The following is a 27,218-nucleotide window of genomic DNA, read 5'->3' as shown; positions in this document are numbered from 1 at the left end:
TACCGTGGGAGGACACGTGGACCTCCAGTGCCTGAGGATAAGTAGGCGGGCCTGAAACAAAGCTCTTCTGATAGCCTGTCTAAGGATATCCTCAGTCAGTAGATCATCCACAATCCCCAGCAGACATGGCTTTGGATCCAAAGGTATCACTATTTGGAAAACTCTATTAATGGTGTTAATGACCTCGTTCCAATAGAGGTGCAATTTTGGGCATCTCCACAGGAGGTGTATGAGGTCTCCATGGTCTCTGGAGCATCTGGTGCAGGTGGGATCAGTGCCCAAACCCATACGGGCCAGTCTAGCCGGTGTATAGTGCACTCTGGAAATAATATAGAGCTGTGAGAGCTTTTGAGCAGCATTTAATGAACACGTGGAAACCGCCAGCAGGGCTTCCTCCCACTGTTCCTCCTCAAAGGAGCCAACATCCTGTTCCCAGTGGGACACGACCCTCAGAGGCGCGTCCCCTAGGAAAAGGTTCAGAAGCATGGTATAGCAGTCAGATATAAAACCTCTATAGGTGGTTATGGCAAGTAGGTGGTTGAAAATAGGAGTGGGTTGCAGGTTCCAAATATCGGGGCCCCTTTGTGCATCTATTGCATGTTTAAGTTGTCTGTAATAGAAGAGCATAGAGCCCGGCAATTGAAAGGCCTCCCTGAGCTCCGAGAAGGGTCTCAATTTACCGTCTCCAATTATGTGTACCATATGGGACACCCCGTATTGTTGCCATTTGGGTCCGTAGGGTATTTTAGCTATTTCTGAATAGTGATTGTTTTCCCAGATGGGGCTATACCTGGTAAAGCCCTCCACCCCTTGTAGCATCCTGACCTTGTTCCAGATTTTCTGCATAAGTGCATAAGTTGGGAAAAGTTTATTAGATTTGTTATATTGTAAGGCCTCTAATCCATCCGCAACCTCTCTCCTGGAAGTGAACCGGAGTATGTGGGCCGAAGGGTCTCTCAGGTTCAACTCCAGGTCCTCCCCGGGGCCTATGGCTCTAGCAATGTGCTGTAGCTGGGAGGCTAAATAATACACCCAGGGGTTAGGCAATGCCAAACCTCCATTGTCTTTAGGACGTTGTAGTTGTTCTAGTTTAATTCTAGGAGGCTTTGAAAGCCATATAAATGAACGGAAGAGGGAGTTGATGATTCTAAACTTTTTCAGAGTAATAACCATTGGAGAATTGTGGAGCACATATAGTAGTTGTGGCATAAGAATCATCTTTATTAAGTTTATTCTGCCCACTTGGGACAGCTTTAATTTACTCCACACTTTGACCCGATCCCGACATCTATTGATCAATGGGGTTAGATTAAGATTCACATAGTCTAATATATGGGCTGTAATCTGTATACCCAGATATTTAAAGGATGTCGAGACTGGTATATCCTGCATATTTTGTTGGGTTGTGGGCGGGTCACGGTCTAGAAGCAGCAGAGAGGACTTGGTCCAGTTAATAACTAAACCTGAGTATTTCCCGAACTGTTTAATCACACTCATTGCCTCTGTCAGTGAGTTAGATGTATCACCCAGTAGCAGCATGGTGTCGTCTGCGTACATAATTACCTTCTCCTGAATGTCTCCGTATTTAAAACCCTGTATCAAGGGATTAGCGCGTACCGTAGCCGCTAGGGGCTCTATAGCCATAGCAAACAGGAGCGGAGACAGGGGGCACCCCTGCCTCGTACCCCTGTATAGTTTAAAGGGTGATGAAATCCTTCCTCCCTCTCTAATGGCCGCTATAGGAGACGAGTAGAGTAACTGCACCCACTTGATAAAGTCCTCCCCAATTCCAAATTTTCGCATCACTGCCCATAGATAGTCCCATTCGACGCTATCAAACGCCTTGTGGGCGTCCAGTGACAGCAGCGCTCTATCTCCCCTATTGTCCGCCTGGGATTGAATATTGAGGAAAAGTCTGCGGAGGTTTATCGCGGTCGACTTTTGGGGCATAAATCCGGACTGATCCGAATGGATTATACTGGATATGACTTTATTCATGCGGATTGCTAATGCTTTGGCTAATATCTTTACATCAGTTTGTAAAAGAGATATAGGGCGGTATGATCCCGGGTCGAGAGGGTCTTTATTGGGTTTTAGTATCAAAACTATATTTGCTCTAGTCATTGATTGAGGGAGGCTGCCACTCTGTTTCGCTGCATCAAATACCTTCAATAGACGTGGAAGTATAAGCTCGCCATATTGTTTGTATACCTCGATGGGGAGTCCATCGTCACCCGGGGCCTTGGAATTGGGGAACAAACTGGTCGCCAACTGCAGTTCCTCAACAGTCAAAGGGGCGTCAAGTTCCTCCCTAGCTGCCATTTGTAAACAGGGGAGCTGAATATTATCCAGATATTCAGTTAAGGAGTCTAGGGTATATGTTTGTTTAGACTCATAGAGGGAGGAATAAAATTCCACTAGTTCTGCTAAGATTTGGTCCGGGGCATTGGTCAGCCCACCAAGATGTGTACGTAACGCCCCAATTGAGGGGGAAGTTTGATGGGCATGGGCAATGGTTGCTAACAGGCGTCCAGTGTGCTCCCCCTCCTCGTAATATGCTGCTTTATGGAAAAATCTCTTTCTCTCTGCTGTAGATGTCGTGATTTTATACAACGCATCTTGCGCAGAGAGCCACGCCTCTTTGTTACTCTGGGTTGGATCTGTGATAAATTTGCTCTCCAGTTCTTTTGCCATGTTTTCAATTCCCTCCCTTTGAGCATGTGTCTTTCTCTTAACAGCTTGAATTTCAGTTATAAATAGGCCTCTCAGGACAGCCTTAAAGGCTTCCCAATTCACAAGCCATTGGTCGTCAGCCTCATGTAGGCGCCAAAAATCTATTATATGAGATTCTATCTGCTCATGGGAAGGGAAGAGACTCAGCCAAAAAGCGTTCATTTTCCATGGGGCTTTTGCCATCGTGGAAGGGGGGCGCACCTCTAGAGTTGCTATCAGTGGGGAGTGATCCGACACACTCCTAAGAGCATAAGTCACCTCAGAGATGTGTCGTTCAGCTGCACTAGAGCATAGGCATAAATCTATCCTTGATAGTGATGCATAACTCTTTGAGAAACAGGAAAACTGTTTTACCCCCGGGTTTTTGGCTCTCCATGGGTCCCTCCATCCCACCTCCTCAATAAATTTCCCCAGAGCCGTGCGGTGTACTCCCCCCCCCCCCATCACAGGCGGGTGCTTATCTAGTACTGCGTCTGTATAATTGTTGAAGTCCCCGAAGACATACAGTGGTGTCTCCGGATACTTCATTTGGAACGTCACCAGGGACCTCAACACCAGATTATTGTATGGCGGGGGTACATATACAAATGCCAGTATACATTTAAAGGAAAACAATTTACAACATAAAAATACATATCTCCCCTCATCATCCAACTCAGAATCTAACTCCACAAAATCTATGGAGCCAGGCACCAGTACACTCACACCCCGAGAATAAGAGGTGTGAGTGGAGTGGTATGCCCTACCCACCCATCTAAAATTAATGCATGACAGAGAATCAGCAGTAAGGTGGGTCTCTTGTAAAGCACATATAGCCGGGAGACGTTTCCTCAATAAGGATGATACCATCGTCCGCTTTAGGGGGTCCTGCAAACCCCGAATGTTCCAAGAAAGGACAGTTACTGTCGTCATTGTTGGGTGTCTAGTTGGAAAATAACAGGGTAAAGCAACATAGAGCCCCCCTGATTCCCACCCATGGGGGGGGGGGGACCACCACGCAGCACCCAGCAGGGGCCAAGAAGTGACGAGACTGCCAATGCAAGAAAAAGAAAGTTACCGCTCTATCCAAGGACCGTAATACCTCGATTGCTCTGGAACAAACTTGTGTGTAGAAGTATCGTAAAATGCACAACGGTGCATAAATCAAACAAAAGTGCCTCTTCTGACCTGGATTATCCATCAATATGCACTTGTCGCATTGAAAGGCAACTTTTTTTTGTAATCCACGACACCGGTGTGTCAACTGATATACCGAAACTGTGTGGGACAACCGGTCCCTCCAAACAACAATGACATATTTTCTGGTACTTGCTGGGAAGTACAATGCCATGATCCATCTTGTCATCGAACTCGCATTTTTGTGGAGAGTGAATCAATATATGTTTCCGGCACAACCCTCCTCTGAGGGGAAAAGAAAAGGATAGACCCCCGGGCCTTTGTTAGGGATGTCAGTCTATCTCCGCTTCTGGTCTCCTATCCTGACGAAGCTCATTTTCATTAGCATCTAGCCAATCCGCAGCCTCCGCCGGGTGTTCAAAGAAATATGCTCTGCCTCTCAATGTAACTTTGAGTTTTGCAGGATATAACATTGCATAAGAGGCTTGTACTCTCTGCAGGCGTTTTTTAATTTCTGAGAACCGCGCGCGGTTCTTCTGGACTGCCGCTGAGAAATCTGGGTAGAATGAAATCCGCGTGCCATTGTACTGGACATTCCTCTTTTCTCTGGCTAGTTTCAGGATAATTTCCCTGTCTCTATAATTCAGGAGACGGGCCAGTATTGGGCGGGGGGGGTTTCCTGGCGGGAGAGGTCTGGCAGGTATTCTGTGAGCTCTTTCCACCGCAGAAAAACAAATTTTAAAATACATTTATTTGAACGATATAGAGAGAAATGTGTCACCTATAGGCTATATAAGATACCAGTTATACCATGTTCCAGTGGACTTTGACACCAAACAACTGTCAGTTTGAGGCTGTTGATTTTGTAAGGAACCATGGCTAATATTTATAATATACAATATGTATACCTATAAACACTTATTAATTACTTACTATTAACTGAAACTATCAAAGCATAAGCAACGTGAGCTTACTTTAGTATTACCAAATAACAGAAGCTGTGACTGGATTTTGGTTGTGGTAGTAAAGGGCTGCCAGTAGGAGAGTGCTGGAGAGAAGCAAATTGAAAAAAAAAAATCATAAAAAATTGCTTTAAAAAAAAAAGAAAAAAGGGATCTGATAAATATTAATTAGTATACGTCTAACTTGGATTCTGTTTTCTCTAAACCGCTTTCCAACCTTACTCCTCCCTCTGCTTATGTCAGTACCATCTAGGGTCAGTAGCCTTTTCCTGTTTGGACATTCAAAAATGGCACAAGCCAGATTCCTTACATGTGAAAACATACTACTATTTCCATGCATTAATTTAAAGGCTGCCATGGTAGCTATGAAGTTACATATACTGCTGCTTCACTACTATGAAAATGAAAACCTTTTATACAAAAGGCCCAATAAGAGCAGTCATAGCTGCGTGGACCATCGCTGTCCTCCACTCAAGGTGTCTTGTAGATTGCTTTCCATTTTCAGACCCCAACAGTGCACCCCTACCTTTTGTCTCCTACTTATCATCGGTTATTTTTACTACCTTCTCAGTGTCCTGCTCTTGTCATCCTTAGGCCTCATGTACACTGTTGCTGGTAAACAGACGTTCAGAGGCAGTTGGCTGCTTTTTTCAGCTGCTCTGTACTCATCCAATGTTATCTTATGTGTACATGTACACAGGTTCGTTTAATGTCGTTTTTAGGCAGTTGAGTTTAGAGGCCTTTTTTGGAAAGCAAAAAAATTATTCCTGCGCCGCATCTTCTAGGTACATTTAGGCTCAATGTACACGGGACGTTTTTACAACCTCTCCTGAAAGATTTAACCTGACAGATAAAAACCCACGTTTAAAAACGTCCGTTTTACCGCATTTAGCAGCTTTTGCGTTTTAGAAGCGTTTGAAAAAAAACAATTTTTTTTTTTTTTTTTCAAAATAGCCAAAAATGAAAAACGACTATAAAGGAAACGCGGCTAAACGCCTGTACTGCGTTTAGCGGCGTTTGGCGTCTGAAACTTCGGCGTCTGAACTCCATTTTTTTTGCCTTCAAAGAAAAGCCTCTAAAGACAACTGCCTAAAAACGACATTAAATGAACCTGTGTACATGTACACATAGGATAACATTGGATTAGTTCAGGGGCAGCTGAAAAAAGCAGCCGACTGCCTCTGAACGTCCGTTTACCAACAGCAGTGTACATAAGGCCTAATACATCACTTGTAGCTATGCTCAGTCTTCCTCCAGTGCCTTTTTGCCTTTGCATTCCATCATCTCCTTTTTCACAAGTTTCCAAGCTGAACAGCCTTGGCTGTCTCTAAATGCCCTGCTATATAACCCATGTACATGTTCAATACTAATAAATGGGAAAGGAAAAGTAGCCTAAGACAAACAATGTGGTGAACTGCAGGTCAGATGCACTTACTCAGATCAGCATCTCAAACTGATCTCAAATGTAGGTTTAAAGCACCTGAAAACTTTTATTTTGTTCACAAAATGCTCTTAAAATCCAGTTATCAAGTTGCTATTTACATCCCTGTGGTAGTTTATGTTCCTTTTTTTGCATCACATAGATGCCAGAAATGTGGTCTGTGCATTTGAAAGGAAGCAAATGAAATATATTTAAAGCCCAATCAAAGGTAAAATAATGTCAGTAGAGACAAAAAGCTTAAACTCAAGGGCCTGAAAGCAGCAATCTCTCTGCAGTGGTCCAACACACCCTCTGAGTCACCACTACAGTACGAAGGAGAGATGCAATGATCGATTGCTGATTGAAGCACTGGAGTGGTGGACTCAGTGGGAAGCAAGGTGTTTGGGGGGGGGTATTAGATTATGGCAGAGGCACTGCTGCATATACACAGCAGAAAGCAGCAGCCCTTCTCTACTGCCTGCTACTTGGATTTTGTGCTAGCGACGAGGAGCAAAAAAGCCTACAAACAGTAGGGCCTATGTGGTGTTCTAATGTGCATTGTGTTAAGGTGACCTATTCACTTTGAATAGACTGCCAACACACACAGGAAACTGCATCTGACCCTTTTTTAGGAAGAGAAAGCACAACAGTGCATCAATGTGCATTGCGACAAGCTGCAATGCAGGAGTGTTAGTTTGCCATTCAAAATGAATCACACAGCAGTGCTTTATCATGCATTCTAATGTCAAAAAGCCATTTGAGATAATATCTACTTTTTTGTAATTGCACTTTCAAGTTCTCACTGTGATATAGATATCATAAGTTACTGAGTCATGCTGAGCTTTTTAGCTATAGTTTTCAGAGTAAAGTTCCACTTTAGCTGCACTATACTATCAGATACAGCATTTAAACTCCACACTGTTTTTTTCTAGATTTGAAGATATGTATGGTTAAAATCACTGGTCATTTTTAATACTCTCGTGATATTAGTAGGTGGTTCTAACCCTTCCTCACTCCAGCCTATACTCAAATTTAACTGTCCTCTATATAACATGTTGGATAATACATCCAATCAATGAGATAGAGAATTAAAAAATAGAAAAAGGTACACTCCAGTCAATTGAAAATGAAATGTATACAGGAAATACAGCCTACCTGCATAGGAATACTCATTTTAATGTAGGCTTAGCTGTAGGGCACAGGCCACACCACTGCTTCAAATCCTTTTGCCTGGTTATTGCACTGATCCAAAGGTAACAGTGATCTCCATGTCACTGACTTGAAACAAACAAGCGTACAGTGCACTAATAGGTGATGTGGAACTTTGATTACTGGTTGATTTTACTTCTTTTATAAAGATAACGTTTAGCTCATTTTCCATCCATGCAATTTTCTAACATGCTGTAGCCTACAACTGTAAATCGTGATTTTGAACCAAGCCATCTCATCCCAAGTGTTATAGTACTTTTTTGTGTGTATCTTTCTTAGCATGTCCTTGCAGGATTCTGTAAATAGGCTTTGAGATTTAGCATCCATGTTCATTTTCCTTTTTGGGTCATATTTTATATTCTTAAGGTTGGCACTTTTCTGGTACAAGTGAGACTTCCTTTTAGTGTTAATGGCTACCACTATTTCCGAGAGGCTGGGCTAGTTCTGGGGCTGAGCAAACCTCTCTAACATTACACACAGTGATGCCCCAAAACAAGCACTACTGATAGTGGCAACATCAAGCATTCTATGGGATTCTTGGCTCTACCTAATAGGTCATCATGACAAACACACTATATAAATATATGTTTTTAGGAGTACCAGCAGGTGGAAGTTACTAGTGCGACAATAACTAATCATATATTTATATGTAGACATATAAATACTGTGAAAATAAAGCCTGCCATTTCTTTGTTTACTTTTCTATATATCTGTAGTATAGAAGACCTTCAGCAACAATTTGCAGATACTTACAGCCGCAATAATACAAACATGAAAATGTATATTCTTTTGACGGTGAAGGTCATAGCTTTTTTTTTTTTTTTTTTTTCTTAAAGTAACAAACATAGAGCTGCCTGAGGTTAGAAAATCTATGGTTTACTGTTATACAATACTGCACTCTAGTGGAGATTTTGTAAATTGAAAGCTTTGAATAGGTCTAAGAAGAACTACAGGCAAATACCAAAATTATCAATGTTGCTGCAGCTTTAATGTTCTGTACAAAGAGACAGCTACTAGAGAACACATTCAAGACAACGAAATTCCAAGTGGGAAACGATAGTGATAAGATAAATTCATCATAATGGATAAAAGGCTATTTAATGGTTATGACACATCTATTTTTGTATTAAAAGCAAGAAAAAGACCTAAAGGACATACTAAGCATCTGGACACTGATGTACAAGCGGTCCCCGGGTTACAAACAAGATAGGGAATGTACAGTAGGTTTGTTCTTAAGCTGAATTTGTTTGCAAGTCGGAACAGGTTAATTTTTTAAGTGTAGCTCCAGCCAAAAAATCTATTTTTAAGCTTTTTGGATAGTATAGGGAAGGGTTATCACCCCTGTAACATTTGTTTTGCTATCTGTGCCCCTGGTCAGAAAATTTCACCTCACTCTCTGTCCCAATGACAATTGGATTTTGAAAATTTTGGGTTGTTAGGGAAACATGGACTGGTGATAAAGCATCAGTGGAGACACCTTTTTCCCATATTAACTCTAATGCCACACACGTGGCATGTACACACGGTCAGATTTTCAGATGGAAAATGTGTGATAGGACCTTGTTGTCGGAAATTCCGACCGTGTGTAGGCTCCATCACACATTTTCCATCTGATTTTCCGACACACAAAGTTTGAGAGCAGGATATAAAATTTTCCGATCGTGTGTACACAAATCCGACGGACAAAGTACCACGCATGCTCAGAATAAATATGAGATGAAAGCTATTAGCCACTGCCCCGTTTATAGTCCCGACGTACGTGTTTTACGTCACCGCGTTTAGAACGATTGGATTTTCCAACAACTTTGTGTGACCGTGTGAATGCAAGACAAGTTTGAGCCAACATCCGTCGGAAAAAATCCTAGGATTTCGTTGTCGGAATGTCCGAACAAAAGTCCGACCGTGTGTACGGGGCATTACAGGAGAAAATTTCCCTTCCTAGGGGTAGATTTCCTGTTGTCTCCCTCCGTTTGTAATACTGCGTACACACGAGCGGAATTTCCGTCAGAAAAATCTTGGATGGTTTTTCCGATGGAATTCCGCTCAAGCTTGGCTTGCATACACACAATCACACAAAAGTTCACTGAACTTTCGACCGTCAAGAACGCAGTGACGTACAACATCACGATGAGCCAAGAAAATAAAGTTCAATGCTTCCGAGCATGCATGTTTTTTTGCGCGTCGGAATTGCATACAGACGAACGCATTTTCGGATAGGTACTTTTTCCAACCGAAAAATAGAGAACATGCTCTCAATCTTTTGCTGGCAGGAATTCTGCCAGCAAAAGTGCGATGGACGATACACACGATCGCAATTTCCGACCAAAAGCTCTCATCGGAGTTTTGCTAGCGGCATTTCCGATCGTGTGTACGGGGAATAAGTAGGAGTTGTTTGTAAGTAGGGGACCGCCTGTAATCATCTAAAAATAATGGTCTAACATATGCTATTGTGTCACAACTAGACATAAACAGAAACAAATGTTGGAAGTGTCATAATGTGGCAGTGTCCAGTTTCAGCAGAGCATTGTCTCTATATAAATAGACCTGCTTGATGAAAGGGTAAATAAATATCACCTCAAGACCACATTCTAATTAGTTCTACTTTAACAGGCAATAGTGTGTTTAAGGTAGTGTAAAAATAAATGAACATAGGAATATTTTTAAAAGTAACAGTATTTATTGTACTTACCAGCAGAATTCAGATAGCTTTAAATTGTTTATTTAACGCATAATGTATATTTTATTTTGTACATAACAGCATTGTACACAGAAGACTAATAAAAGAGTTTAATACCGATCACTGAATCCATCTATTTATTTTTTTATTTCCAGACTTTAGCCCCTAAAAGTAAGATTTTTGACTTGCCTGTAAAATCTTTTTTTGGAGTACATTACAGGACACAGGATCATGGACTTAGATCATGGGTTATGCAGCTATCTTAAGGTGATTGGACACTGGCAAAAAAAAAAAGCTGTAAGAATAGCCCTAGCTCAACCTCTGCCATTCCCAGCAACCCCCAATTCAGTAGCAAACAATAAGGAGCGACTCATAAGAAATAGGAGGGGTGGCGGACCAGTGTCCTGTAATGTAATTACAGGACACAATTTCTTAGTCTGAGACCATGGGGCGCCCATAAGCAATGCAGCTGAGCATTGGGCAACACGGCAAACAAATGCCAGGCCCATGTAACAATGAGCTTGAAAACTCATAGCTCAGCCTGAAGCACCTTCAGCCCAAAACTGACATCAGAAATAATGGCTTAGGCAGAAATTTGAACTTTGTTGGTAATTAAAGGGATATTAAGTCTTTTTTTTTCTCTTTAAAATAACAAAAATGTTATACTTACCTGCCCTATGCAGTGTTTTTGCACAGAGCAGCCTCCTGACGGGTTCCCCCACAGCAAACAGCTTGTTGTGAGGGGCACAGAAGTAGGAGCGCTCCCAACCCGCGGTTATGTGTGATCGTTTACACGCGAAGCCGGAACTCGGCCCCACCCCCAAATCCTAATTGGCTCACTGGCTGTGATTGACAGCAGCGGGAGCCATAGGCTCCCACTGCTGCCAAAAGGCAATCAGGAGTGCGAGACCTCAGAGACAAGGCTTTTGTGAACATCGCTGGATCGAGAGGGGGCTCAGGTAAGTATTAGGGGGCTGTTGGACACAGAAGGTTTTTTTAGCTTCATGCATAGAATGCATGAAGCTAAAAAATCCTTGTGCCTTTACAACCACTTTAAGGCCAAACGCTGATCCAGACCAGATTTTAGGAAAGAGAAGATTCATCCCACGTGTTTCCTGGGATTGAATTTTCAAGCCTTGCAGCACACAAAAGTCTATTCCCTAGTTTTTATGAGTGTAGGGAGCACTGACTCTGATAAAGCCCAGGTCCTGAGGGACAGGGGCCTAACAGCCATGTTATTAATAGTAAGGTCATAGTAAATTGCCCTTGTTGAGCCTAAATTTTAACTGTGACCATGTGAGTTGCCACAGTCTCCTCGGGGGTGCTGCATCTATGAACATTTTGCTGTTCTGCATAGATATTGATGTACGCACAACACTTATTGCTCCTTATACCCCATTACTACGCTATTAAAATAGAAGTTGAGGGTTTTTTTTTTTTAAATCATACTTAGGTGGTTATCCCCCGCCAGCTCTAAGGCTGAGAACCAAGTGATTAACAACTTCAATACAGGGCACTTTCACACCCTTTCTGCCCAGGCCAATTTTGAGCTTTTAGCGCTGTCGCACTTTGCATGACTGCGCAATTGTCATTTAAACACTGTATTCAAATTAATTTTTATTAATGTTCTTCACACAAATAGAGTATTATTTTGGTGGTATTTAATCACTGCTGTTTGTTTTTTTTTGGGTTATTTAACGACTTGCCACCCGCCATATAGCAGAATGACGGCGGCAAAGTGGTTTCAATACCCTGACTGGGCGTCATATGACGTCCGCAGGATATTGAGCCGCTGCGCACTCCTAGGGGCGCGCATTGCGGCGATCGTTGTTGCAGGGTGCCTGTCACAGACCTAGCCAGGACAGAGGCTGTTGGAGAGGACTGTATGCAAGCCTGTTGCCTTTTGATTATGGGCCCTGGATTTTCAATGGATTCATTCTGTTGGGACACATCCTGTGAGGAGATGCTGCTGTCATCAACCTGTGTTTATGTTAATTGAATGAGCTAATGACATTGTCCTCTATACAATGTAGGAGACGGGACGACTGCTATAACTGTGTGAAGCTCGGTGACCACAAGTCTGGGCGAAAGGTCAGGTCTCAGTCACCTAGGCTGTATAAAGGATTAGATAATTAGCTCATGTTAATTAGGTTACGTTTGTATTGTTAGAGTAATCTTCTCCTGTGTATATAAGACTGTATTCTGGTTCTGAATAAAGTCAGTTCTTGGTAGCAACAAGCAAGTGTCGCCTTGTTTGTGCTCAGAGAGGTTGGGATATCTGTATACAGACTGGGAGGAAGTGGTATATGACGGAAGCACTCAAGCGGAGTGTGGGACATTCCGTGACAGTGCCTTTCAGGCTTAAAGCGCCCTTTAAGCCTGAAAGGCACAAGCGAGTACACAGGGTACTCAGAAGGAATGACACCCAGTGCACTGTACTTCACCCCCTGCCTTCGCACAATAAAAACTCACTCGGTGCCCCCTCCACCAAGCGGAAGACAAGGATAAAAGACGGACCAAAATAAATAAAAAAAAACATGTTCTTTCTACCTTAGGGGTTGGATCTGTCTGCTCTGCTGCAGCCACTTCCACGATGCAGAGCCTGGTTACAGAGCCAGCACAGATGCTCTTAAAAAGTCTGGGCCTCACCCATCAATCTCCTCTGTCCAGACTTGCAAGTCCCAGCCTGGCATGAGAAGATCTGCATGCATGTCTGCCTGCTGATTCCATGTCCAGGTAAAACCTCCCTCTTCCATGACACCCAAAACAAAGATGGCTGCTGACACTTCTGCCAGAAACATGTCAGCACCCAGACCGGAAGTAATGTCATGCACCTGGGGAAGAGGAGACAGTCCAACCAGCACAGGTATGTCCCCCTAGGCAAGCGGCTTCCTCCACCTCTTGATGCTTCTATGGACTAAAAGATCTGAGGAGAGGGGTCCCCCAATTCCTCCCAGGCTCCAATGCCTGGGAGAACCCAAACCCCAGAATACCCCCCAAAAAACACTTCCCCAATTAAAGGAGTCAACGGCTGGGAGGCCCCTGCCACCTTGCACACAGGCCTGACAGAAAAACAAAAAAGCTTGAAGTAATCCTGTCTGGCCGAAGGAAACACACATACATACTGATGAACCCGGGGTTGGGGCTTTTTTTCTATTAAAGTGGATGTAAACCCAATTCATGAAATTTGAGCTGGGCACATATATCTGCAGTGTTTTTTTCTCTCTGTCTTCAAAGCACTATGTCCCATAGCTTTGTCCTGTTCCGTTCTTCTGTTATCAGCCTGATAACTTTTGACAAGCTCTCCGAGAAGGGAGCCTGAAGTGTGTGTCAGGGGAGGTTGCTTAAAATAGATTAGCACGCAGCATGTGTGGGGAGGGGGTGTGTGCCTTTTCTCCAATCAGCTGCCTTACAGTGTCTAGTAATAATCCACTCCTACAGGGGATTTAAGAAGAGAACATTCTAACTAGAGGTCGACCGATATATTGGCCGGCCGATATATCGGCCGATATTTGGCGTTTTTTTACTTAATCGGCATCGGCTGATTGTGCTGATAAAAAAAGGCCGATTATAACTTCAGCCGTGACTTGCAAATGACTTCTGTAATAGAAGTTAATGCAAGTTTCCTGAGGTTATCTGTGGAGAGGATTCTCTCCTCCTCTGGGCAGCCTGCCAAATCTGATAAGAAGATACATTGTATCTTTCAGGTTCTTTTTATCAATAGACTGAACTCCCGTGTAGAAGTTCTCAGTTTAACCATTTAAAGACTAAATCTTTTCTGACACTTGTTGCTTACAAGTAAAAATCCTGTATTTTCTGCTAGAAAATCACTTAGAACCCCCAAACATTATATATATTTTTTTAGCAGAGACCCTAGGGAATAAAATTGTGATTGTTGCAATATTTTATGTCACACGGTATTTGCGCAGCGGTCTTTCAAATGCAATTTAAAAAAAAAAAAAAATACAGTAATGAATTAAGAAAAAAACCTAAGCAGTAAAGTTAGCCCATTTTTTTCATCCAAAAGTTTTGATTACCTGTTTTTGTGTATTTATTATTTAAGATATTTTTTTTTTTTTGTTTTTTTTTTTTTAAATTATACATACGAGTGAACTGATTGACGGTTTGTTTTGTTTAATGTTTAAATGAAAAAAAAATTCTGTATTACTTAAGGCTGCTTTCACACTGGAGCGGGCATGCGTTGATGGTAAAACGCTGCTAGTTTTAGCGGCGCTTTACCGTCATTTTAGAGGCGCTATTCGGCTGCTAGCGGGGCGCTTATAACCCAGCTAGCGGCCGAGGAAGGGGTTAAATGCGCCCCTGAAGCGCCGCTGCCAAAACGCTTTGCAGGCGCTTCGGCAGCGGTGCGCATTCATTTCAATGGGCAGGAGTAGTGGAGCAGCGGTATACACCGCTCCAAAGATGCCGTTTGCAGGACTTTTTTTTACATCCTGCCAACGCATCGCCTCAGTGTGAAAGCACTCGGAATATCACACTGAGACTGCAGGGGAGCCGTTTTACAGGCACTTTACATGCGCTATTTTTAGCCCAAAAGCGCCTGAAAAACGCCCCAGTGTGAAAGGGGTCTAACTGTTAGATTTTATGAGATGAAGGGAAAAAAGAAAGGAAAAAAAAAAAATCGGCCAAATATATCGGCCCAAAAAAATCGGCATCACATATCGGCCATCGGCCACCGCGATTTTCTAAATATCGGCATCGGCCAGAGAAAAACCCATATCGGTCGACCTCTAATTCTAACAGGACATGCACTTTCTAAACAGTATATAAAGATGAAGACAGCAGATATACATGTAAAACTTATGTAGGGAGATTTGTTTCATCTCTGTGTATCATCTGAGTCTGTTCACTTCACTGAGTATATGTGAGGATTTATATCCACTTTAACCACTTCCGGACCACCCTATAGCAGATTTACTGCTACAGGGTGGCCCTCCTGTGCAGGATATCATATATACACTTAATTCTGCACCTCCGCCTAGGGGGGCATACATTGCTGGTGGGCAGCCTCTGCTGTGATTAATCACAACATAAGTCAATCTGCATTTGCTGGGCACTGGATGACTGCTGGCTCCCTCCGATTGTCGGTAAAACACACAGAATGGAGATTTACCAATGTAAAAAAAGCAGAGCTTCATTCTGAAGGGAGGGATGGATTTTGTATCCCTGCAAAGCAAGGAATAAAATACATCTAGTAAAATCAGAACATACAGTACACAAAAACACTGGCTAGGCACACAGTTAACCCTTTGATTGCTCTAGATGTTTAACCCCCTTCCCAGCCAGTGTGATTCGTATAGTGACTGCATATTTTTAGCACTGTATTAGTGTCACTGGTTCCCACAAAAGTGTCAGTGTCCCATTGTCTGCTGCAATATTGCAGTCACTGATCACTGCCATTACTAGTATATATAAAAAAAAAAAAAAATACCGTATTTATCAGCGTATAACACACACAGCCGTATAACACGCACATTCATTTTAAGAGGGAAGTTTCAGGAAAAAAACTTAAATTTTAAATAAGGAACTTTGAAGTAAAATAAGGGTCAGTGCCCATCTGCAGCCTCACCATTGCCATTAATGCAGCCTGATCAATGCCCATCTGCAGCCTCATCAGTCCACATCAATGCAGCCTCACCATTGTCATCAATGCAGCAGCCTCACCATTGCCATCAGTGCAGCCTGATCGATGCCCATCTGCAGCCCAGAGGGGACAGGGAGGGGGGCGGGACGAGCGCCGACAGATTACATACAGTGAGAATCTCATATGATAGACAGAACAGTGGTCCAATGGCGGCCCAGGAGACAGGAGTTCCTATTACAGAGGCCGCCAAGTAAACAGGAGATTCTCACTGTATGTAATCTGACGGCGCTCGTCCTGCCTCCCTCCCTGTCCCCTCTGAGGCAGCTAAAACTGAAGTATTGGCGTATAACATGCACACACTATTTGCACCCAATTTTCATGGTGAAAAAGTGAGTGTTATACGCCAATAAATACAGTAATCCATAAATATAAACCATAGTTTCTAGAAGCTATAATGTTCCTGTAAACCAATCAATATGCGCTGATTTTTTTTTTTTACCAAAAGCATGTGGCAGAATACATATTGGCCTAAATTTATGAAGAAATTCAATTTTTTTTATTGGTGGTTTTATAGATGTAAAAAATATTTAGTTTTCAAAACTCTTTTTTGTTTATAGCAAAAAACATAAAAAAAATGCAGCAGTGATTAAATACCACCAAAAGAAAGCTCTACTTTTCTGAAAAAAAAATTGACAAAATTTTATTCGGGTACAGTGTTGTATGACCGTGCAATTATCTGGTAAAATAACGCAGTGCCGTATTGCAAACAAATGGCCTGGTCATGAAGGGGGGGGGGTAAATCTTCCGGAGGTCAAGTGGTTAATGTGGACCTTGTGTTTCCTGTGCTAAGCGGGAGAGATTTTCTCTCTCGTAAGCTGTCCTGGAAGATGAGTGTGGAAAGTGGACCTACAGTACTGCCTAACAGGCAGATACCATCAGCAAAAGAGAATGGTGGGGCATCTCCTGGACCTTGGGGTCCGAACATTTGTGCAGAGGGCCAGAAATTTGTCTGGAGCGAGAAAAAGCCTGGACCTGGCCATGTCCAGAAGACTTCTGAGTTTTAGGATCCATCCAAACTTCTGTAGGGTCTGCACTGTCTAATGAACATTGGCTGACAAGGCCTGGACTGACTGTTCTGGAGGAAATTGCCCAGGTATCCCATGATGGGGATACTCAGAGTGTAGCAGAGCTAGAACAGGAGCCTAACACCTTAGTGAAAATTGCTGTTTCCTTTCTGTCAACAAACTGGTGCCATGTTGCATGCCCACAGTAAAATTAAGGTAGTTTTGGTGCGGTGGGAAGATGAAGATGTGCAAGTAGGCATCCTAGATATCCAGAGGCCAGAATGCCCACCAGCCGAAGAAAAGCAATGCCTGACTTGGCAGATTCTATGTGGAATATTTTCTCTGAATTAAACTGTTGAGAATCTTCAGATCCAGAAAGAGGTGAATGCCTACGTTTGCCTTGGGGATAGTAAACAGAACTAAAACCTCCCCTTTTCTAGGACCAAGGCAATGACCCCCTGCAAGAGAAACTGCTGAGAGCAGCACATGGATCTGCCCATTTCTGTAAAGCCAGTAGAAAATTTGACAGTATTAAGTAGGGATGAGTCAAGGCTTTAAGCTCTGTTTTGTAGCCCCTGGAAACAATGTTCTGGACCCAGACTTCTGAAATGTGCTGTGCCCAAAAGAATAAGAAGGCTGACAAGTAGGGGTGCCCCCTCATTGTGAGGAGGGCTTGTTCCTGAATTTGGTGGGTTTGGAAGTCTAGGTCTTGCAGCAAAAAATGCGAGCCAGACGTAGACCCAGAGGCCTGAGATAAATTAAAGGAATTCTTCTTAGTCTTAGGAATCAAAGGTTTGCCTGCAGGAGCTTTTCCATCTTCCCTAATACTTACATTAAAATAATTTGTATTGTTTTTAAAAAAACGACAAACACTTTTTTTTAAGTAAAAACTCAATTGTTTTACTCTAAGAATGAGACATATTAAAGCAAGAACATGAAGAATGAATGGCTTGTCCGATTATATATATTTTATTTATTTAAGTGCTTAGGCTGTTTCCATCAAGCATCATGAGGTTTCTCCAACATTTTAAGCCCCAGTCTTCCCAGCATTAGCAGGCTACAAGAAGAAAAAAAAAATCATGTTAAATATTAAACATGCAATAAATGAAATCTATACAGCCTTGCTGATGTGCTAGAAATATGCACATGAATAGGATTAGCAGCGAGTACATCATATATAGGAATGTTATTGTTTCAAATACCGCATTTCTATATACTGTATAGCTAGCTTGTAATTTATATATAAATGGAGTTTTATATTGTACAGTGGGTATAGAAAAGAATCACCCCCTTTAAAAAAATTGCATTCTATTGCTTTGCAGCCTGAAATGAAGACAGACACAGCATTTGTTTTATCCAGCTGTCTTTACTCAAGTGCAACTTATAACACTCAAGCAAAAGATAGAACACCAACATGACAGAAAAAAAAATAAAAAATTCAAAAACCGAATCACCGAGTTAGAAAAAGGATCACCCCCTTCTGTCAGTATTTTGTTGGACCACCTATTGCTTTCATTACAGCCTTTAGTCTGTTGGGATGTGTCTCTACCAACTTTGCACATTTAGACTTTGCAATATTGGCCCACTCTTTGCAGAACTGCTCAAATTCAGTTAAATTTGATGGTGACTGTTTGTGGAATACGGTCTTCAAGTCATTCCACAGATTTTTAATGGGGTTTAAGTCTGGGCTCTGACTAGGCCATGCAAGGACATTCACTTTTTTCTCCTTCACTGTGTGGTTATATCTGCTGTGTGCTTTGGGTCATTGTCATGTTGGACGGTATACCTTCTTCCCATTGACAACTTTCTGGCAGAGGGCAGCAGATTTTTCTAACAAAATTTGACGGCGTTTTTCCCCATCCATTTTTGCTTCTATCCTGACAAGTGCTCCAGTCCCTGCTGCTGGGAAATACCCCCATTAACAAGATATTACCACCTCCATGCTTTACTGTAAGAATGGTGTTCTTTAGATAGTGAGCTGTATTGGATTTTCCACCAGACATATTGTTTGGTGTTGAGGCCAAATAATTCAATTTTAGCCTCATCTGACCATAACACCTTTTTCCATGTGACTGCATGTGGCCCCTGAGGAGTGGTTTTGTTTCTTGCAACCCTCCCATACAAGCCACATTTGTGGAGAATTTGTGATATTGTTGTCACATGCACACACTCTTGACCACTCTTGGTCATATATTCCTGCAACTGCTTCAGAGTTGCTGTAGGCCTCTTGGTAGCCTCTCTAACCAGTTTCCTCCTGGCTCTCTCATCCAGTTTGGAGTGACATCCTGATCAAGGGAGGGTCTGTGTTGTACCAAATACCTTCCACTTCTTAATAATAGACTTCACTGTGCTTCTAGGGATTGATAAAGCCTTTGAAATGGTTTTGTATTCAACACCTAACTTGTGCCTGTCCAAACTGTTTGTTTGCTTCAGTTGCACTACCGGGGACTGAAATACTCTGGGAAAGTTCTTTTCATGCTTAGATAGTCAAAATGACCACAGCTGATCACAGTTGAAAGTGAAATGGCTTTGTGTGCAATTAAGAAGGTGATTAGCTACACCTGATTGAGTTTACAAGTCGTGTTTAAAAAGGGGGGTGATCCTTTTTCCAACTACATTGCCTGGCCATGTTGTGCTGCCCGTCCACAGTAAAACTACTGTGGGCGGGCGGCAAATGGTTAAAACAAACCCAAGAGGATAAATGTATGGGAGCTGCCACTGCTGGTTTATTTAACCCTTTAATTGCCAATGACATACCCTAAAGGGTTAAAACATGGCGCATTATTTTTTTTGTGCAGCAGGCTCCTGGCTATTTAGTAAAAGTGATCTGGAGAGGTTGTAGAGCCACCTGATCACTTTACGAGACTTGTAAGGATCAGCCCCACCTGCCAGACTTCTCAAGCTGTCTGACTCCTCCCAGGACTACAAAAAAAAAAAAAAAAAAAAGTCAGGTTCACAAGCAGGGGAACATCAAGGAACATCCGTTGCCCAATTTCCTCTGCAGAACGTTAATCCAAAAAGTGCTTAGCTCTAAACATCCTTCTGTCAGTACCTAGCATTGTGTATAATGACTACATATTGGCTGAAATGCCCAGTGTTTCCTGTGCAAAACAGGTGCCCTGCTGCATAGCAACCACAGGCCGGGGTCATTCATTCTGCATGGACACCATTCACAGAACTCCTTGAATTTCTCAGTTAATGCAATGTTCTCCCTAACTGGACAAAACAGAGGGGCGGGGTGTCAAAAACTCCACCTTATTCAATCAGAAAATACTTTGGGGAACCAGAAGACAGCAGCAATTTTCTGCTTCCACAGTGGTCCCACAAGTATGGCATATACATAGCTTCTGTACACATTGGTCCAAGTTGGACCACTGTAACCATACAATAAAATCCATACCTGGAGTTCAGATTTAAGGGAACCCATGCTACACCTAACTCCATGTTTACTGTGAGTTTAAATGTTTTGTTTAGGCCAAGCTGGCCCAAGTGAACTACTTTCTTCACTAACAAGTGTACCTGCTGGGCATGCTGTATAAACTGTATGTAGAATTAACTACATAATGTACACAGCACTGTGTGCCGGCAGCGAAATGGGAACTTCCCATCCTGCTTCAGAACAAAACTGAGTCGGGCTGAACGCTGATAAGCCAGGCACAGGAAGCTTCCTCCGATTGGCTTTGACAGACAGGTGGCCAGATGATGTCTCAATCTCTGCCACCAGCCATAAGAAATTTTGTATTCATCCATAGAATACAAAACTTCCTGTTAACGACTGAGAAGCACTCAGCCCAACTCGATTTTGGTCCAGGAGCAGGATAAGAAGTTACCATCCCACTGCCGGAACACAGTGCCGTGTACTGTATGTAGCCGGTGTGACAGTTTATACAACACGCCCATCAGGCACGTCTGTTAGTGAAGGAAATAGTTCATATGGGCCAGTTTAAAAGTCACAGTAAACATTGAGTTACGCTTTAAGGCATTCTATTTGGGCAAGAAGGGAGGATGTGGGTAATATTTACTTCTAAAATTAGGGACATTATGCCCTAATTTTAGGAGTAAATATTAAGTATCAAAAGGACTCACGGATAAGGAGTTTTACAGTGAAAATAAGGTAACAGAATCCATCTTGTGTTGACTTTTAAAGCTGAATTCTGGGCAGATGTAAAAGATCATCATCACTTTTATTGAACTTGCACTGTATGTAGTTTGCCACCTCCTCAGTCAAACCTGTTGTATTAAATACTCACCATGCTCCCTGCTCTAGTGATCTTTGCTGTGTGGCCCTGCTCTCAAAGGCTGTCTAGCGAAAGCCCATCTTCAGAGGGCACACACATCAAGACCCCAGGGGTGAACCATATTATCCCAATAGATGGCTGGGCAACAGCTCCTCCATAGTAATAAATAGGACCGTGACGGGAAAGGCTATGCAGCGTTGGACAGGGCTGCACAGTGAAGGTCGCCCAAATAATTTCTTAGTTGCCCAGGTGTGAAAGCAAGCTTTTCAGTCCCAGCAGTTGATCCTCCCAGTGTAAACCCCCTCAAAAAATAAAATGCCAGCTTTACTACTCAGCACCACGTCGTCTGAGAAGTTCGAAGAGTCAAACAACATGTACGCACCTGGCACCAGCAATAATTCCGGCTGGCATGAGTTTTCCAGAGCTGTAAAACCTGTAACCCATAACTCCAGCTAATGATCCTGATGCAACTGAAATACAGAAAATGCCTGTTACAAGACTATTTGTAGCCATGCAATTTTAAAACTTACACGGTTTTCTTCTATTTAGGCTGCTCCCCACAAAAGAGGTCTTTCATTTAAAAAAAAACAAATAATGTACACCTACAGTGCCTTGAAAAAGTAATCATACCCCTTGAAATGTTCCACATTTTGTCATGTTACAACCAAAAATGTAAATGTATTTTATTGGGATTTTATGTGGTAGACCAACACAAAGTGACACATAATTGTGAAGTGGAAGGAAAATGATAAATGGTTTTCAATATTCTTTCCAAATAAATATGTAAAAAGTTGCATTTGTATTCAGCCCCCCTTTGGGGGATGTCTCTACCAGCTTTGCACATCTAGAGAGTGACATGTTTGCCCATTCTTCTATGCAAAATAGCTCAAGCTCTGTCAGATTGGATGGAGAGCGTCTGAACAGCAATTCAAGTCTTGCCACAGATTCTCAATTGGATTTAGGTCTGGACTTTGACTGGGCCATTCCAACACATGAACATGCTTTGATCTAAACCAGGGGTATTGAATTTAAATTCATGAAGGTCCAATAAGTAAAATTTTCTTCCAGCCGAGGTCCGAATCGCAGTTTTGTGAGACGACTCAGATTCTTTACATCACAGCCCAGGTGTGCAAGCACGACGGTCCACTCATTTGAATGAGCTGCTGTGCCTGCATTTTATGCTGGGAAAGTCCTGGCACCTTTTAAAAAATGCAGCCGCATGGAAGCTGCGTGGTGCGTTTGTACCATGTAATTTCTATGCACCTTGTATTTCAATGCGTTTAAGAGTCAATGGTACCCCTACACGTTTTCTGTGCAGCACCTCATTTTGTGTACAGCCGCTTGCCCCCTTCACATATCCCCCCCCCCCCCACACACACACAGCATTGCCCCCTTCACATATCCCCCCCACACAGTATTACCCCACACAGTATTGCTCCTTCACATATCACCCCCACACAGTATTGCCCCTTCACATATCTCCCCCACAATTTTGCCCCTTCACATATCACCCCACACAGCACTGCCCCCCCTTCACATATCACCCCACACAGCACTGCCCCCCCCTTCACCTGCTCCCCATCCTTCACAGTTCCATGTATTTTCCTCCCTTCACTCTCCTACCTTTCACAGAGCGGAGAGCAGGAGGCGGCACAATCCTAAACTGAAGGCACAGCAGCACTGGGCGGGGCGCGGGAGCTGCCGGGTTGAATTTCATATTAGCAAACTGGTGATTGACTGCTAGGACTGCCTCCTAGCAACCAATCACCTCCCGATTAACGCGAGAGGCAGCTACCTCTCTCCACGCAGTGCTGATCCCGCCCCCACCTCTGGCTCCTCTCTACTATGACAGCGGAGGAGGCTGGGGACAAAAGCGGCAACTAAATGGTGTGATCGCGGCGGTCCAAAAAGAGCAACAGCTCGGGCTGGACGCGGACCACCATTTAGTGATGCCAGATCTAAAACATTCCATTGTAGCTCTGGCTGTATGTTTAGGGTCATTGTCCTGCTGGAAGGTGAACCTCCGCCCCAGTCTCAAGTCTTTTGCAGACTCAAAGGTTTTCTTCTAAGATTGCCCTGAGTTTGGCTCCATCCATCTTCCCATCAACTCTGACCAGCTTCCCTGTCCCTGCTGAAGAAAAGCATCCCCACAACATGATGCTGCCACCACCATGTTTCAAGGTGGGGATGGTGTGTTCAGGGTGTTGAGCAGTGTTAGTTTTCCACCACACAAAAAGTTAAATTTTGATCTCATCTGACCAGAGCACCTTCTTCCACATGTTTGCTGTGTCCCCCACATGGCTTCTTGCAAATTATAAAATGGGACTTCATATGGCTTACTTTAACACTGGCTTTCTTCTTGCCCTCTTCCATAAAGACCAGATTTGTGAAGTGCATAACTAATATCCAACTAATACTAATCCTCCAGAGTTACCATGGGCTGCTTATCTGAATAATGCTCTCCTTGCCCGGCCTGTCAGTTTAGGTGGACGACCATGTCTTGGTAGGTATTGTAGTTGTGCCATAATCTTTCCATTTTCAGATGATGGATCGAACAGTGCTCCGTGAGATGTTAAAAGCTTGGGATTTTTTTTTTTACAACCTAACCCTGCTTTAAACTTCTCCACAGCTTGATTCCTGACCTTAGCGCACCATTTTTTATTTTATTTTTTTTTACTAAATCAGTCTCTGAAAGCAATTACTGTATTTATCGGCGTATAACACGCACTTTTTTCCCATTAAAATCAGGGGAAAAAAATCGCCGACCGCGATTTGAAAATGGCGCCGCCGGCGCCGAAATACACAGAGCCGGTCCTCGGCTCTTCTCGGCCACTTTCGGCTTCACTCGAGCGCCGCCCGAACCTAGCCGAGTGTACTCGGCTAGGTTTGGATAGCTCCGCTCACAGTCAAGCCCATCCCGGGCGGGACTACGAGCGGAGCCGAAAGTGAACAAGAGCCGCCGAGAAGAGCCGAGGACCGGCTCTGTGTATTTCGGCGCCGGCGGCGCCATTTTCAAATCGCGGTTGGTGATTTTGAAGCCCAGTATGGCAGGGGACCACAGGATTGAAGGCTGCACTGGGGAAGGCTGCACTGGGGAAGGCTGCACCGGGGAAGGCTGCACCGGGGAAGGCTGCACCGGGGAAGGCTGCACCGGGGAAGGCTGCACCGGGGAAGGCTGCACCGGGGAAGGCTGCACCGGGGAAGGCTGCACTAACAAGGCTGCACTAACAAGGCTGCACTAACAAGGCTGCACCGGGGAAGGCTGCACTAACAAGGCTGCCCCGGGGAAGGCTGCCCCGGGGAAGGCTGCCCCGGGGAAGGCTGCCCCGGGGAAGGCTGCAATGATGGGCATTTAAATGTAAGTTTTTTTCCCCTTCAACTTCCCTCCTAAAAGTTTTTTTTCCTTAAAATTCCCTCCTAAACTTGGGGTGCGTGTTATACGCTGATAAATATGGTAGTTCCACTAGATTTTAGTTAGGGGCATCAGGGTAAAGGGGGGCTGAATACAAATGCACGCCACACTTTTCACATTTATTTGGAAAAAAAAAATTGAAAAATTTTAAAAACCATTTATCATTTTCCTTCACTTCACAATTATGTGGCACTTTGTGTTGTTCTAGCACATAAAATCCCAATAAAATACATTTACGTTTTTGGTTGTAACGTGACAAAATTTAAAAGGGGTATGAATACTTTTTCGAGGCACTGTATACTACATGTCTTTTTGTTATGATGTGGCCAGGCAAGCCTGGATTACATGTTCCATCATGCCTTATGCTTTTCTTAGAGGTGATGCATTAGTTGGTCCCTCTGGGAGCCACCATCAATGAATGCAGCTGGGAGCAGTACAGAGGAAGTATGCATCCCTAGATGGCACTCCTCAGTTTGAACTGCCAAGTTGTATGTGCAGGTGCCCTGCGAGTTGGCATGTGAGGTTATAGTTCACAGGAAGAGCACGCTTTCTCACCCTAGGGCAGATCTCAAGGTTTACCGAAAGAATAGCAGCTATGAAACTTATCAAGGCAAGCTAATAATGTTCTTTGTAGTGAATATAAGCCTCAATATACTGAATTAATTAGTTCCTTGTAATTGGCACTCATATGCAATTAAAAACCCAACAGATGTTCTAACCATTCCCCACTCAATACAAACATAAAGAAAAAAAAAAATAACTTACTCAGTGAAAGTAAAATATTTTTGGAATCGTGAGACATCTGATAGGCCCCCAGTCCAGCTAGACCTCCAAAGAGCAGACCAGCAGCGAGAGATGGAACACTACCTAGAAAAAATGTGACACAACCATCTACGCTGCAGTCATTGACAGATTTAGGCAGGAACATTTTACGGCTTTCTAAGACCTATGTAATAATCCATAGCGTGTGTAACAGCAGAATTTAAATAATAAGGCATTTGAGATATTTTTTTGAACACTAGAAACAATGGTCCCAAAATGCTGTCAGACTGTAAGAACAATCATTTTACAACTGCCCTGACATCAAAACTAAGCAGTCAAGGAGCCTAAAAAGGGTTCTTACTGGATCTGACCAAATACGCACATAGTCAAGATTCTTATCAAATATGAATCAGCCTACGTGAGGTCTTTTAACCCTTTAAATACCAAGGTGTGTAGGATACTTCCTTTGACAGTCAAATGGTGGGAGCAGGACAGGTTTAGGCATCAAAATGGGGACAGTTTGGGTTAAAAATCAATGGCATGTCTGCTCGCATTTTTTAGTACCGAATTATTGTACGTTAAAAGGATAAGTTTACCTTTAAAAAAAAAAAAAAAAAAAGAAATGTATATATTTTTATAATTTTAAATGCATATCTTTTTGCAGGTAAAAAAATAAGATTTTTTTAAAAACAGAGCTTACCTGTAAAATCCTTTTCTTGAGATTACATCACGGGACACAGATCTCTATTCATTACATCATGGGTTAGATAGCCCCTTCAGGTGTTGGACACTGGCAACCCTAATTGTAAGGAGTTATACAATTATATAATATAATATATATGCATTTGGATACTTATTGTTTTGCTACAAAAATGAGGTACTCTTCGTATGGGAGGGGTTATATAGGGGAGGAACTCTCCTTACAATTAGGGTTGCCATTGTCCAACACCTGAAGGGGCTATCTAACCCATGATGTAATGAATAGAGATCTGTGTCCCATGATGTAATCTCAAGAAAAGGATTTTACAGGTAAGCTGTTTTTTAAAAAAAAAAAATCCTATTTTCTTGTTCATACAACCAGGACACAGAGCTCTATTCATTGCATCATGGGACATCCCAGAGCAATCCCCAAATTGAGGGGAGGGAGACACAGATCAGAAAAAAAGACCGCCATTGGACGTGAGGACCTACACTGCTGCCTGCAGTACACTGCGCCCGAAAGCGGTATCCTCATGCCTTCTTACATCCACCTAATAAAATCTAGTGAATGTATGGACCGAAGACCAAGTTGCAGCCTTGCAGATCTGAGCCATGGAGACCCGGTGATGCACTGCCCATGAAACCTTAACATCAAAAGGAGGAATCTTCTTTTCCAAACCATAGGCCTGAACAATAACTTGTCGAATCCACCTAGCTATAGTGGACTTCAACGCTGCCTGGCCCTTTCTGGGACCGTCTGGCAGTACAAACAGAAGTCAGTCTTCCGCATCTGAGCAGTCACGTCCAGATAGATTTTGACTACTCATCTACAGAGTGTAACAACATTTCCTCCGCAGACTGCGGATCTGGAAAAAAGGATGGTAGGACCACATCTTGGCAAGAAAGCCGGGTGAGGACGCAACACCACCCTGTCTTTGTGAATAATTATGTAATTTACATAAAAAAGCCGCTAACTCAGATACCCTCCTGGCAGAGGATATGGCAACAAGAAAAACCAACTTCTTGGTCAAAAGACACAAAGAAGCATGGCATAATGGTGGATTTAAATGCAGTCCCCCCTGAATAAAGGCCCAGACTAGGGAATGAGAGGCAAGCGGTTTCTGAAAAAATACTGACAAGGCCGAGATCTGACCCTTGATAGTGCCCAAGGCCAGCTTCATTTCTACTCCTAATTGAAGAAAAGCGAGAATTCTATCAATAGCATACCTTCTAGGATGCAATCCTTTGAACTCACACCAGGAGACATATGCCTTCCAGATTCTATAATAGATGAGCCTGGAGGCCGACTTCCTGGCATTAACCA

General features: G+C 43.1%; 1 protein-coding gene and 1 long non-coding RNA gene across 3 annotated transcripts in view; both read right to left on the bottom strand.

Annotated features, from left to right (window-relative positions):
* Positions 1–10,097: 10,097 nt before the first annotated feature.
* On the bottom strand, positions 10,098–13,578 carry LOC141144925 (uncharacterized). The gene is made up of 2 exons (XR_012244483.1): positions 12,470–13,578; positions 10,098–11,958 (listed from the first exon to the last, which is right to left on the bottom strand). It is a non-coding gene; the product is annotated as an uncharacterized lncRNA (long non-coding RNA).
* A 4,151-nt stretch (positions 13,579–17,729) lies between these two features.
* TMEM14C (transmembrane protein 14C) overlaps positions 17,730–27,218 on the bottom strand; it is a 30,796-nt gene continuing 21,307 nt past the window's right edge. For both annotated transcript variants that reach the window (XM_073631044.1, XM_073631045.1), the window contains 3 exons: positions 25,199–25,300; positions 21,404–21,491; positions 17,730–17,840 (listed from right to left, as the gene is read on the bottom strand). In XM_073631044.1, the coding sequence (XP_073487145.1) occupies positions 17,783–17,840; positions 21,404–21,491; positions 25,199–25,300 (248 nt within the window). In that variant the 3' untranslated portion in view covers positions 17,730–17,782. The remainder of the gene's footprint in view (positions 17,841–21,403; positions 21,492–25,198; positions 25,301–27,218) is intronic.

The sequence above is a fragment of the Aquarana catesbeiana genome, linkage group LG05 (assembly GCF_042186555.1).
Source record: "Aquarana catesbeiana isolate 2022-GZ linkage group LG05, ASM4218655v1, whole genome shotgun sequence".
In the NCBI taxonomy this organism is placed as follows: domain Eukaryota; kingdom Metazoa; phylum Chordata; class Amphibia; order Anura; family Ranidae; genus Aquarana; species Aquarana catesbeiana.
This window is presented reverse-complemented; position numbering and strand designations above follow the sequence as displayed.